Source organism: Mya arenaria, chromosome 9 (genome assembly GCF_026914265.1).
Source record: "Mya arenaria isolate MELC-2E11 chromosome 9, ASM2691426v1".
Taxonomy (NCBI): Eukaryota; Metazoa; Mollusca; class Bivalvia; order Myida; family Myidae; genus Mya; species Mya arenaria.
This window is the reverse complement of record NC_069130.1, coordinates 47,741,174-47,755,794: the sequence shown is the minus strand read 5'-3', so window position 1 is coordinate 47,755,794 and position 14,621 is coordinate 47,741,174. Positions and strand designations below refer to the sequence as shown.

Here is a 14,621-nt window from a genome sequence, read left to right as displayed (position 1 = left end):
ACCGGGAAAAGTGAGGGAGAGGGGAAATCAGTGCAAGAGGCTGGAAAGGAAAAAGAGAGCAGATTGAGAAAAAACAAGACGAGAAAGCAGAGGAGAGTAAAGAAGAGAAGATGGAAACTGATGAAAAGGTATATCTTGCCATACTAGTAAAATAAGAATAAAATAACAGTCAATTCTGTTAGAGCTTACACTTGTATAATTTTATGTAAACCAGAAAGATAACCCTTTATTTGGACTAAGGAACCAGTTCAGAAGTTGAATAAATACAAAAAGTGTATTGACAACGAATACTGAATTAATGATGAAAAACGAATATTGAATTGATGATGAAAACTTAAACATAAAAGTAATATTTTACTGTTATTCAATGTTTCATGGCTATTCATATAGTTGAATGATAAATATAAATTGGTTCTCGATTCTAAAATATAGAAATATATTAATTTTTTTAATACTTTCAGCCTGAGAAGAGTGAAGAGAAGGAGGGAGAATCCAAGGAGACAAAAGAAGAGCCATCAGGGGAGGCAACTAAACAGGAGCCCATGGAGACAGGAGGCAACTGAGGACAAGAAAACAGCTGGTTAGTATCAGAATTGTATTCTGTTTTTTGTCTGTTTATAAGTCCTGGTTGCATTGGTTTTTAATCATTTTACAATGCAGGTATTGTTGCAGCATTTGGAAATTTCAACAAATGAAATGTCTTTAAAAATTGCAACTTAATGAAAGCAAAAACATATCTCAACCCAGCACCCATAGTTCTTTAGCAACACAGTGTATTGGAAGCATGTATACCATTACCTGAATTTTGCAATTTTCACATTTTTTTTATTTTTATTCAGTGGTATATGTCCCAAAATGTTTGAAAAACTATTTTTTCTGCATTTTTTTGTTGATATATCATCATCATCAGCTCTAGTAATGGAGGCTTATCTGGTTGTAAAGATACTCTGAACTCTCATATGCAAACATGATAAACACTTTGTTTTTGTGAGAAAAATGTTAAAATAAGTTGGCATATAGTTCTCTAAAATACCTCACTTATTTGTGTTCTGTCTGAAGAGATCCCATGTTATGATATGCAGATAACAGTATGATTAATTATCCTTGAAAATCAGGAAATTGTAAATTCTTGGAAAAAGTTTGAAACTAACGAGATGGAGTTTGTTTTTGCAGAGGGAGAAAATAAAGAAGAGGTGAAGGAAGAGAAGGATGATTCCAGTAAAGATGAAGTGAAAGGTCGGTACACATTCATCAGATTCGCTGTTGTATTGATGCAATTGACATTGCTACTTTGACGAAGGGCATTTTTATAGTCAGTGGTTGGATGCTGATGCCCAGTGACTGGATGCTGACAGTGGCTGGTTGTCTATCACTAGCTTATGTGTAGTTGCTAATAAGAGAACATGTTTACACTCGCCTTATCAAATCTTTTATCACAAAACCTCACACTTGTGAAACAAATGGTGATTTTATTGTATAACTGCTGCATGAAATTCTACCCACATTGGCTTAAAGCAGAAAAATGATCTACTGGTTTTTCTTGCATAAAGCTGTGTGGCAAATAATCAGCCCAGTTTTAGGGGGCCCATTTAGAGTGTATATAGGCTCTTAAGGCACTGGGTTACATTAAAGGCTAACAGTGATACTTTCCTACAATATGCCATTCAATATGCTACTTAGGAAATTGTTCAAAACAGTTTTTATGTTAATCTTTGATTTGTTTCATGCCTTAACAATGTTAATGAAAGCTTGCAATAATTCAGTTTTACATTTTATTATTTATTGTATCTTTTGTATGACATATGCACGCAATTGGACAAAGAATGTCTGAATTGGTTATTTTAGTAAGGCCGAGAAAAAAATTCATTTGGTTTTGGTTTTCCCAACCCTAACTATGAGGTTAGTTCCGCCCCTACTGTTCTTCTAGTCAGTTGATTTTGTGTGTGTTTTAATGTTGTTTAAAACCTTTTAAGCTTTATACTGAAGATTACTTTAACACCATTTCCCAATTTTAACGATAACATTTTTATATAAAGCCTTATAAAAAAAGAAGCCTGCCTACCCTACCTGTTTTTAAAAAGGATGTAAGATGTTACACTAACCAAATCATTTTTTTTTTGGCCTTATCTTGTGAGCATGCAGGTTCCTTCATCATATGGTCTAAATGATCAGGTGAAGAAACTACATTGAAACTACAAATGAGGACCCTATTGACCCTATTTAATATTTCAGAAGAAAAAGATGAAAAGCCAGAGGTGAAGGCCGAGAATCCAGACAGTGATGCCAAGTCGGACACTAAGTCAGAATCTGGTAAACCAGACAGTGACAAGGCTGAAGACGGGACGAAGAAAGAGGAAGTAAATCAAAAGTTTATGTTCAACATTGCCGACGGAGGTTTTACCGAGCTTCATACACTCTGGCAGAATGAACAGAGAGCTCTTGTTAAGGTGAGTGACAGCTATTAGATGATCTTATATTGAATGATTGACTAGTGACAGATTGTTAATGATATAAAAAGGATGTTATTTGATATAAAAGCAATTATTGTTTCAATAAATGCTCGTAAAGTCTGCCATGTTTAAATTGCATGTAATTTAGGGTTGTAATTCTCTTAGGTCAGTGAAGGAAACTTCTGAGGGGAATATTCTATGTAGTAAAAAAACAGTGTTTATTAGTGTTTGAAAATTGGACTCCATTTGCTATCGATAATCGAATCGAATCGGACTAAGCATTTCGATTTACTATCGAATAATAATCGGAAGTTCATTACATCAGTAAGGAATACATTCTTTATACATAGTATCATCATGATCATTTTAATGGTTAAACCTGCAATCAGTGCGTGTGATGCTATAGTCATGCTTTTTGCAACAGTAAGTAAATTTCCATTACCTTTTTCTGTCTTTGATAACTTAATGAAAAAGCATAACAACAAAACACATACTTAATAATTGCACATCAATTGCAAAATGACGCACACCACATCAAGTAAGTTATCTTAGCATTTTATCCATGTAAAAGCATATTAAATATTTGTGAACTAGCTTAACATTCACTAACCTGCTATATTGCAAATTTCATTAGAATATCTTAATTTCAAATAACTGTCGCTAAAAAGTAAATTAATAAATTACAAGCGATACCAAAAAAGGTTTCAAAAACGGAATGCATCGAGCAAGGATCCCAGGTATTTACAGGTAAGACTGGACCCACTACACCATAGAGACAGGTTATTGAAGAAGGTTTTAAGAAATATATAAACAATTAAAAAAAAATTGGGAGAGCTTGTAAGTTATTAAGCAAAGTGGTTTACATTCACCGCATTTGTGTAAAAGAGTGACCTCCCTTGTTAAATTGAACTCGACGAATTTACTGGAAAGAAAAATTGTCATTTACTCGAATTATACCAAAAAAAAACAATATTTAGTTACCGGAAGTATCATTAGCGACATCGATTTTGGTTAACTACTATCGATTGTCGCCGACATAGCATTGTCAGCGATGATTAATCGATTGTTCTCGATAATCGTTTCATCACTAGTGTTTATATAATAAAACAACAACCTCATTATAAAATATAAAAAATCTCCTTGTAAGCAATGCATAAATCTTCTCTTCCAGGGCAGAGAACATGAAGTCTGGCACCGTCGTCATGACTACTGGCTTCTGGCAGGACTTGTCACGTATCCTTTCATAGCTGAATTGTAAATCTCCTGTCCATTCCTTTTTACATTCAATACTAGTATTGCAAAATAGGAACCGAAATGGTATCAATAATCAAATCTAATTAAAAGAAATATTATGATTTCTTTTCAGAGAATATTTTAAACAGATCAATTAGTTTTAATATGTAGGTACTTTAATAAATCTGAAATATAATCTGGAAACTACACATGGGTTTTCTGTTTTTTAACTTCAAAATCAAGTTCTTTTTTATCTTGAACTTCATTTGTTTGAGAGTATAATTTGACTTATTGGCATTTAAATCATGGAATTGTTATTGAAAACTATGAAGTTGATGCATGTATTTACCTTAACCCTGGTTCTCAGTCACGGGTATGGTCGCTGGCAGGATATGCAGAACGACACCCGTTTCCATGTTATCAACGAGCCTTTCCTCTCAGAGCAGGGAAAAGGAAACTTCCTCGAGATTAAGAACAAATTTTTGGCAAGGAGATTCAAGGTAACACTTTTCAATGACTTGCATCCATTTAGGATTATAGTCACATATCTAACCCTATACAAATGATTACAGTGCATTTAGACTTTTGTCAGTATTTATAAAACATCTTAAGTCATACCTGAACTTACCGGTAAGTCAATTTCTTATGTTAAGTATCTCGCTTGTTATATTGTTTAATGACCTTATGATATTTGAAATACTTGATTTTATTGAATATTCAAACTTTTATGTTACAAACACTTGTACATTTCTTTAAATATGGCTTCAAATATCTTAGGTATTGACTCAAGTTAAGAAATAACTTAAATGTAAGAATATGGCCGTGTGTGTATAAAGGCATTCTCTCTCCACAGCTCCTAGAACAAGGTCTGGTCATAGAAGAGCAGTTGAGACGGGCTGCCTACCTGAACCTTACACAGGACCCCACTCACCCTGCCATGGCTCTGAATACGAGGTTTGCCGAGCTGGAATGCCTTGCAGAATCTCATCAGCATCTGTCCAAGGAGTCCTTGGCTGGCAATAAGCCTGCAAATGCAGTATTGCATAAAGGTAGGAAAATATAAGTGAAATACTCAATTGTATTAACTCGGCCATCTCTGACAACCTTTGGGATGATCCCATCAATAGGCTTCAAAATATTCAAAAATGTGATGAGGCACCGGCGATTAACTGAATTATCATTACGCTAAGAAGACCTATTCGATACTGTTAACAATTTACTGAAATGAATGATTTTGATTCATGTCTTAATTATGATTTGGAGAAACTTGAATTTGATCCATATCAGATCAGTATAATGTCACTACTTCTCCGCCCTAAAACATTAAATATGTCCTTTGACGATTGAAAATACAAACATCACATTTTCAATATGGGTGCTGCCATGCTGGACTATTTTTAAAGACTCATATTATTTCCAAAGTCATAACTTTTATATAATTGCAGAGGTGTTCCGATTGTGAAATACTGTGTGAATTGATCTCTTTAATTGATATTTTCAAAATGATTTGTACAAGTACACAGTGTATTATTTTCTGGAAAAAACATGTCTAGGATATTTTAGTATACAGGTATTTGCAATAGTCAACTTGATGATGATAATTGATCATGTTGAAAGTGTAATTTACCCTCCCATGGATATCAAAATCCAATTAACTGCCTCATCTATTTTCATATCTTACTGTGATCTGAATCTAAAAAAAATCATAATTTTTTAATTCCAGTACTGAATCAACTAGAAGAGTTGCTATCGGACATGAAGCAAGATGTTAGCCGGTTACCAGCCACACTGGCGAGGGTCCCTCCTGTAACACAGAGACTACAGATGTCAGAGAGGTCTATTCTGGGCAGACTGGTCAACCCTGGTCAGGCTCCTGTCACTGCCGCCCCAGCAGCACCCAGCCCCTCCACATCAGGTTAGTCACTGTTTACCATATGCGTTCCCACCCTTTTGAAATGAACTTGGTGAAGCATACTCCTAAACCGTTTAAACAAAGCACATTCATATCACAGTTGTGCTCTGAAAACAAGGGTCATGTTATTAACCCCAAACTTGATCAGCCAGACTCAACATTCTGAATGGGTTTCAAAACATAAACAAAACATGGCATTGACATTTGTGCCAGTTGTTGACTGTCAATCATATAGTGGCACACTCAAATGTCTTGTTTTAGTTGTGTTTGGCTGTTTGAATTTATCAGGTTTGTCACATAATGCTTATACCATTACTGGCGGTCTTCAAATGTTTCACAAAAATTTTCAGCAGACAATGAGGGGTTTAGGCAGAGTAAACATAGCCACTAATGCCTCAAAATTTTTACATTATACATGTAGGTACATAATTTTTAAGAAAAAACAGCTACATGTATCTTTGTTTCTAGTATTTTTAGTTTATTTTTATATTATCACAGAAATATTTCAGACAATATTTCGGATATTGTTTGGTACCTGTGAAGCGTATTAACAACAGAAAATGTGGTTTGATTTTAGCTGGAGGCAAGTCAGGTACCGGTACTCCTAATGTAGCTGGGCACCGGTCAGCAGCAGGCACCCCAGGTAATTAGTTAACAATTCTTTCATTTGATTCTACTGTTTGATTCTTCTGTAAGCAGCCAGAGATGTATAAAACCATTAATAAATTAATATTCAAGGGGTAGCGGTGAAAATGTTCTGTCTTCTTTATCTAATGTCACTTCGAACATCTTCATTTTTACCCACATGATGTAATGAAAATCTGGGAAAAAAGGATCCAAATATATTGCATTTATTACGATGAAATTTCTCAGTCTTTGAGACTTATTCTGCCCTTGGTTCTCCATCTAATTGAACTGCTTCCCACTGGCTGCTTATATAATTTAAACTTCAAATGCGACTATTAACTTTGAGCATATGTTTCAAATGACTTTCATCGTAAATTCAAATCTGGTGTTTGGAAAATATAAACATATCTCTAAGAATTATATGTATGCATTTCCCATTTCTCCCTTCATCTTGAAAATAATAGCAACAGAAACTTTAGCAATATCAGTATCAGCATAACATTTCTCTTCTCTGGTAGTTTCGCTGGAAACTGGCTTCCAAATTGCACCCAATTTGGCCCCACCCCATGGACTATATGGGCCAATCTCTGGGCCAGGGGGTGATGTACCCGCTTTCTGGAGCTCAGAAGTTGCCCGCTCCCTTGGGCTTGACCTCCATGGGCTTCCACCCATGTCAACGCATCATTGAATCGTTGAACAGCGCCCGCAATACCACTGTCACCTTTTTGGGTACTTGTTCTACAGCAAAATAACAGCGGTGTTACACTATCTTTAGTTTTGAACAGAAAGTTCTACGGCGCTTTTGTGGTATTCTTACCTGCATGTTTTGAATTATATAGTAGCTGGTGTTCTCACTGCTATGCATATTCTTGTGGAGATTTTATTCAAGTAGCCGGATATTTTCATTATCATTTTATTCTCCTTTGCCGCTTTTATCATTATATTTGGCAATGACCCTGTTTAGATGCTTTTGGTGCTCGAGGTTGTTTTTGATGTGCAGTGGTACTGTAGGGCAGCTGCTTTTGTGCTCTGACAGGAAGTTACTTTGTAGGGTGTAGGTTTCTGTTGCTAAGCAATATGGTGTTGCATGTGTCTAGACTACATTTTCCAGGATGTTTGGTGTAATGGATGCTTTTCAAGAATGCATTTTTTTTATCAGTCAGGCCACAAACTCCAGCGTTACTGTTTTTAATACTGCACAGATTCATTTTTCCTTCCTTTTTGGGTGAAGATATACTCGAAAGAATAAAAAAATAAAACCTGCTTCCAATGGTAAACTCAATGCAATAGAGAATTTATTGTCTGTAAACACTTGAAATTTGAGATTTCTTAATTTTTTAGTAAGATTTATTTAGTAGAAAGGAATGGAAGTGTACTGGTAACTGTTTAAAGTGCCATGATGGACATTTTTCCCCTGGTCTGTTTAGTTGCAAGAATTTCTCAAATATTGATGGTGTATCATGAAACTTGTACTTTTTAGTGAGTGGTCAATAAAGAAGTTTAAGGCTTATGGAGTATAGGTATGTATGTTACCCGCTTCTGTGTATGTGTGACCTCTCTGTATAACCTTGCTTGCTTTGTAGACTAGCTTCTTGCTTCTTCTTTCTATTGAAACATTGATTTAGCGTCACCTTTATTGATTTAACCTTTATTAAGCATTTTGTAGACGTTTAACTTGATAGTATATGAACTAGACATATTGATGAAGTCTAGAATTGGCAACTACATTCCACATGCCTGTTAATTGTTGACTGCTTGCACAAATTGGTATTTGCCCTAAATAATTTATAAGATATGCTAGTTGTTTCTTTGAAAACATGTACATTGTAAATGGGCCTCGTTCCTTTACATAGTTCAACTACATCCCACAACTTTGACCTCGGGTAGAATGATATTCCTCAGACATAAATGATTTTTCAGACCGATACACTTAAGTGTCTTGGCTGTAAAACATCTAATTAACTAACCTAACATGCTAGTTTTTATTTTATTGTACCTTTCCCAAGTAGTAGTTTTAGATATCCAGCTGAGCATAATTTATTTGCCAATAGATTGCTTGTGTTAGACATTGTCTAGAGACATAACATACAATTTTCACACATGCTGTATAATGCTTTGCAAAAAAGATTTTGATACAAATAGCTTATGAAAGGTGCCAATTATTTAGCATATTTTGACTCTTTAGATGTTGCCAGTTTTAATTTCATTTTTGTCCAGCACATGTCATTTAAAATGACTTATTTCTTCATAAATGTTTATGGAACGCATTATGTTCTATTTTAATTAAGACTTAATTATCATACAGCCAGGTCAAGTTGTGTGTGCCAGGTACACAATTCGAGTACTTGATAGAATTCTGATAGATAAATACTGTATTGGACAGTTGTTTGATTTTTTACTGATAGATAAATACTGTATTGGACAATTGTTTCATTTTTGTCCGCCACAATAGTACAAGTAATGATTTTGATATGGAATAAATTCTTAACTGAACTGTTATTTACACTCTTCAGATCCCACTATTGGAGGATGCACGAAGGAGGCAATTTGTATAGAGTAGAGCCAGGGAAAAGAAATAACTCTATAGACTATAACTATAGCTGTGCTGGGAATGATGTGTATGGAAAATAGACTTACAAGAATGTTGTCTCTAGAACATTAAAATGTTGGACCAATCTAGGATGAATACTGTCCCTGGACCAATAATGCTATAAGTCCAAGTCTTTTGAGAATGAGACAAAACATATTTTCATACCCACACTTATGTTACAACGGTTGCTATGACAGCTGAGCCACTTCTTATGGAACATTGTTGGTTTTATGTTGAAATATAGATATATAGCTTCAATTTTGATAATAAGTAATTCACTTTATATACTTATAAACATAAACGCTGACCTACAAATAATAATATTATTATTTAATATAAGTTAAAAGATTTTCTTCCACTGTGATTGTGAAAATTTTATTATTTTATAAACAAGAGAATAAAGAGAATAATTGTAGGCATGCAAGTAATATTATTTGGATGAGTTGGCTTTTTGTTTTTAAAAATGAACGTGTCATTGTTGTGATAGGAAGTGTGGTTTAAGTCATGTACGTTATTGCTGTACCAAAATAATCATAATAAGTATCATTTGTTCCATATTGCATTGTAGAAATGTCTTTCCATTGGTTAATAATCGCCCTTAGTGGTGAAATCGTTTATAAATTGCTCATCATTAAATTTCTTTCATCAAATCAACATGTATTTATATCAGCCATCGAAAAACATAATGTTCACTATTCCAGCATATTGTTCAAATTGCATGTGTTCCAGGAACAAAATCATGGTTTTATATTATGTTACTGTTAAATTAAGGTCTATTCACAATACCTTAAAGGTAAAATGAATGTTATTTCATTAACTATAACAATTTCAAGCGCTTGTTTGTTTTTCATTGACATCATTATATATGCATGATTATTGAATCCGTTGATCTTTTTGGCAACGTTTTTGTTGTTTTGTAATAATAAACTAGTGAAAATGGGACGTTGCTCCGTTCAGTTTAAACTAATTTCTTGAACACACCACTTAATGTTGTAGATAATTAATATAGATACGTGGTGGCTGCCTGCACCCATTGGCTACATTTTTCAGAAATTGTGGCTGTGGAACAAGAATAAGAGGAGTGAAATTTAAAATATCCCAAATTGAGAAAGATGGGGGCCAGCATCGCTACAACGAATCAACTAACCAAGGTCAAGGCCACAAGGTTCCACAACAATTGGGGTCATCTTTCAAAAACGGTTATTAAAATAAAACCGCATGCAACATACCGGATAAGAATGATGCTGGTTACTCTAAGAATGATGCTGGTTACTTGTATTGATGATACCAGACAGTGTTGGCCATGTTATGAGGTAATGGGTACTACTATAAACTGGCCTTCATGTGATGTAATGGGTACTACTATAAATCGGCCTTCATGTGAGGTAATGGGTACTACTATAAATCGGCCTTCATGTGAGGTAATGGGTACTACTATAAACTGGCCTTCATGTGAGGTAATGGGTACTACTATAAATTGGCCTTCATGTGAGGTAATGGGTACTACTATAAATTGGCCTTCATGTGAGGTAATGGGTACTACTATAAACTGGCCTTCATGTGAGGTAATGGGTACTACTATAAACTGGCCTTCATGTGAGGTAATGGGTACTACTATAAACTGGCCTTCATGTGAGGTAATGGGTACTACTATAAACTGGCCTTCATGTGAGGTAATGGGTACTACTATAAACTGGCCTTCATGTGAGGTAATGGGTACTACTATAAACTGGCCTTCATGTGAGGTAATGGGTACTACTATAAATTGGCCTTCATGTGAGGTAATGGGTACTACTATAAATTGGCCTTCATGTGAGGTAATGGGTACTACTATAAACTGGCCTTCATGTGAGGTAATGGGTACTATTATAAATCGGCCTTCATGTGAGGTAATGGGTACTATTATAAATCGGCCTTCATGTGAGGTAATGAGTACTACTATAAACTGGCCTTCATGTGAGGTAATGAGTACTACTATAAACTGGCCTTCATGTGAGGTAATGGGTACTACTATAAACTGGCCTTCATGTGAGGTAATGGGTACTATTATAAACTGGCCTTCATGTGAGGTAATGGGTACTACTATAAATTGGCCTTCATGTGAGGTAATGGGTACTACTATAAATTGGCCTTCATGTGAGGTAATGGGTACTACTATAAACTGGCCTTCATGTGAGGTAATGGGTACTACTATAAACTGGCCTTCATGTGAGGTAATGGGTACTACTATAAACTGGCCTTCATGTGAGGTAATGGGTACTACTATAAACTGGCCTTCATGTGAGGTAATGGGTACTACTATAAATCGGCCTTCATGTGAGGTAATGGGTACTACTATAAACTGGCCTTCATGTGAGGTAATGGGTACTATTATAAATCGGCCTTCATGTGAGGTAATGGGTACTATTATAAACTGGCCTTCATGTGAGGTAATGGGTACTACTATAAACTGGCCTTCATGTGAGGTAATGGGTACTACTATAAACTGGCCTTCATGTGAGGTAATGGGTACTATTATAAATTGGCCTTCATGTGAGGTAATTGGTACTACTATAAATTGGCCTTCATGTGAGGTAATGGGTACTACTATAAACTGGCCTTCATGTGAGGTAATGGGTACTACTATAAACTGGCCTTCATGTGAGGTAATGGGTACTACTATAAACTGGCCTTCATGTGAGGTAATGGGTACTACTATAAATTGGCCTTCATGTGAGGTAATTGGTACTACTATAAATTGGCCTTCATGTGAGGTAATGGGTACTACTATAAACTGGCCTTCATGTGAGGTAATGGGTACTACTATAAATTGGCCTTCATGTGAGGTAATTGGTACTACTATAAATTGGCCTTCATGTGAGGCAAAGGGTACTAAATGATGGCCTGCACCTAAACGTTTGTCTTGATTCGAGTAATGGTTACTGAACATTTATCATAATGTGAGGTAAAGAATACTAAATGTTTGTCTGCGTGTGAGGTAATGGTTACTTAATAATGTGTGTATACAACAGGTTAAGGTTACTAAATGTGTGTATACAATTGAGGTAAAGGTTACTGAATGTGTGTGTCTAAAAGTGAGTTAAAGGTTGCTAAATGTGTGTCTACAAGTGAGGTTAAGGTTGCTAAATGTGTGTTTACACGTGAGGTAAAGGTTACTAATTGTGTGTCTACAAGTGAGGTAAAGGTTACTAAATGTGTGTCTACATGTGAGGTAAAGGTTACTAAATGTGTGTCTACATGTGAGGTTAAGGTTACTATACGTTTGTCTACGTGTGAGGTAAAGGGTACTAAACATGTGTCTACAAATGAGGTAAAGGTTACTAATTGTGTGTCTTCAAGAGAGGTTAAGTTTACTATACGTTTGTCTACGTGTGAGGTAAAGGGTACTAAATATGTGTCTACAAATGAGGTAAAGGTTACTAATTGTGTGTCTTCAAGAGAGGTTAAGGTTACTAAATGTGTGTATATATGTGAGGTAAAGGTAACTGAATGTGTGTGTCTACAAGTGAGGTTAGGGTTACTAATTGTGTGTCTACATATAAGGTAAAGGTTACTCATTGTGTGTGTGTGTCTACAAGTGAGGTAAAGGTTACTAATTGTGTGTCTACATGTGAGGTTAAGGTTACTAAATGTGTGTCTACAAGTGAGGTAAAGGTTACTAATTGTGTGTCTACGTGTGAGGTTAAGGTTACTAAATGTGTGGCTACGTATGAGGTAAAGGGTACTAAATGTGTGTCTACGTGTGAGGTAAAGGGTACTAAATGTGTGTCTACGTGTGAGGTAAAGGTTACTAAACGTGTGTCTACGTGTGAGGTAAAGGGTATCAAATGCTGGTCTTCGTGTGAGGTAAAGGTACTTAATGTTTGTCAAAATGTAGGGTGAAGGTGTGTCTACACGTGAGATGAAGGTTTTTAATTGTTGGCATATAAGTGTGGTAAATCCTTGTGTACATGAGAGATAAAGGTTACTAAATGTTGGTCTTCGAGCGAAATAAAGGATACTCTATGTATGTCTACATATGAGGTACAGAGTACTAAATGATTTTCTACATGTGAGGTTATAAGTATCTTCCATGGCCAAGAGTGTAAGATTATAAGTCTTCCATGGCCAAGAGTGTAAGATTATAAGTATCTTCCATGGCCGAGAGTGTAAGATATGTTCATTCCGACCCGAGCGTTAGGTGTTTTGCGGAAACGAGGTTTACCGAGTTTCCGCAAAACACCCTGCGCGATGGTCGGGATGAACCTTTCTTACACGAGCGGCTATGGTAGATGCTTTTCTCCCACCTCAGTTAAACAAAAATAAGTAAAAATCTATTTTTTTGCCGGAACTCTTTTGTGCTTAGTGAAAATAATTGCGTACGGATGTGCAATAATTCGTGGTTGTCATGGATATTCGCGCAGTGACTCAGAGTATGTGAATGGTCTGATCGGTCTTTAAATAGTTCTAAGAAGAGTGAAGCATTATTTCTTGAAAGGTGCGTGAAAACTGTTTTCAGGTGACATTTGAAGCGAGAAATAATTAACTCGCGTTCAAAATATTGCCACCAGACAAGGTTTCCATAATGCGCTACAAACGACAGTCCTCAACAAGGGAGGTCATTACAATGTGGTGACCATTAAAAGAAGTTCCATACGGGCATTTTATCTTCGCCCGTGGGCAAGATAAGAATTTCTAGCATGGTTGAATTATTGGATCTACTTATCTGAGGTGGGAGAAAGGTTCATTCCGACCCGAGCGAAGCGTGTTTTGCGGAAACGAGGTTTACCGAGTTGCAAAGGATATAAGTATTCTGCTTGCTAAATATTACACCTCAAAACTAAATAAAAAATGTTTTGTTTTTTTTTAAACTGAAATTTTTTGGTTCTTCGAACTAACTTCCGCAGTGAAGAAGGCCCTTAATACGACTACAGTGTGTTTTTCGTTCTTCGTTATGAACGATTGTGAGCAATAACTTCAAATAACTGTATGATTAAAGTTAATGGCCATTTCCCTTACATTGATATAATCAGGGCTCCCACGATGTACATAATGATTACAGAATAAGTATCAATATTAAAGTGAAAAATCTGCGCTGCTATCAGATATGCTGTGATAACATTTATCACATGGTTTCAATATTATGATTATAAATATTTATTATTAGTATATTGTATGGTAATCTACGTGTAAGGTTTAGCCAAATGTTTGTAAATATATTTTTATAGTATTCAGTATAAAAATATGTGTTAGACGTTATTTGTATTTAAATTGAATTTATAGTTATATATTTATTCGACTTTTTATTGAGAATACATGAAGTGTGTAAACTATTCCGTGACACATAAAGAAAGAAAGCGAAGTGAAAGAATTTTATTTGATAAATATATTAACTACCTTGCGAAAAAAAACTGCCGGCAAAATAATTATTTAGAAGAAAAAAGTTGCAAATGGATTTAATAGAAACAAGTGTTAACTACAGGGACAAGCAGAGTAGTAGAATTTAACTGAGGTACTGTTTAAACGGACAAGCTCAGGTTTTTTTTATGTTAAATGCACTTTTTTGTATGACGAAATAAAGTGTGGCAAATCATTAGGAGTGTTAAAACAAAGAAACTGATAGCTTGAATCCTTCAGCAAATGTTGATATATGCTCAAATTTTGTCTTTGAAGTTCACGATTTTTAATAGCGTTAGTAACGCAATTCAAACAAGGCTTGGAAGATATGTTATCCTTATGGTTGTGCATGAGTCCTTGTGGGTGTGAGGTTTTATTGTCAGTTTTCACATTTTCCTTGACACTACCGGGATGGGAAAGCACCCCACTGAAA

At 35.3% G+C, this 14,621-nt stretch overlaps 1 protein-coding gene across 3 annotated transcripts; it reads left to right on the top strand.

Annotated features, from left to right (window-relative positions):
• Positions 1–10: 10 nt before the first annotated feature.
• LOC128246940 (chromodomain-helicase-DNA-binding protein Mi-2 homolog) lies at positions 11–9,752 on the top strand. 3 transcript variants are annotated; one of them, XM_052965503.1, is made up of 12 exons: positions 11–128; positions 462–580; positions 1,174–1,236; positions 2,233–2,447; positions 3,622–3,683; positions 4,051–4,183; positions 4,537–4,732; positions 5,407–5,598; positions 6,173–6,238; positions 6,741–6,951; positions 7,703–7,742; positions 8,736–9,752. In XM_052965503.1, the coding sequence occupies exons 1-10, from the start codon at positions 121–123 to the stop codon at positions 6,908–6,910; spliced, it is 1,224 nt and encodes a 407-aa protein (XP_052821463.1). In that variant the 5' UTR covers positions 11–120; the 3' UTR covers positions 6,911–6,951; positions 7,703–7,742; positions 8,736–9,752. The 3 variants fall into 3 exon arrangements, with proteins under 3 accessions (XP_052821463.1, XP_052821465.1, XP_052821464.1); XM_052965505.1 differs by lacking the exon at positions 6,741–6,951; XM_052965504.1 differs by lacking the exons at positions 6,741–6,951; positions 7,703–7,742.
• The last annotated feature ends 4,869 nt before the right edge of the window (positions 9,753–14,621 follow it).

Bases quoted from the DNA above. Each gene is read 5' to 3' on its own strand.
- LOC128246940 (XM_052965503.1), top strand. The intron at 3,684-4,050 runs GTATCCTTTCAT...CCTGGTTCTCAG, and splicing joins CTTCTGGCAGGACTTGTCAC to TCACGGGTATGGTCGCTGGC. The intron at 6,239-6,740 runs GTAATTAGTTAA...CTTCTCTGGTAG, and splicing joins GTCAGCAGCAGGCACCCCAG to TTTCGCTGGAAACTGGCTTC.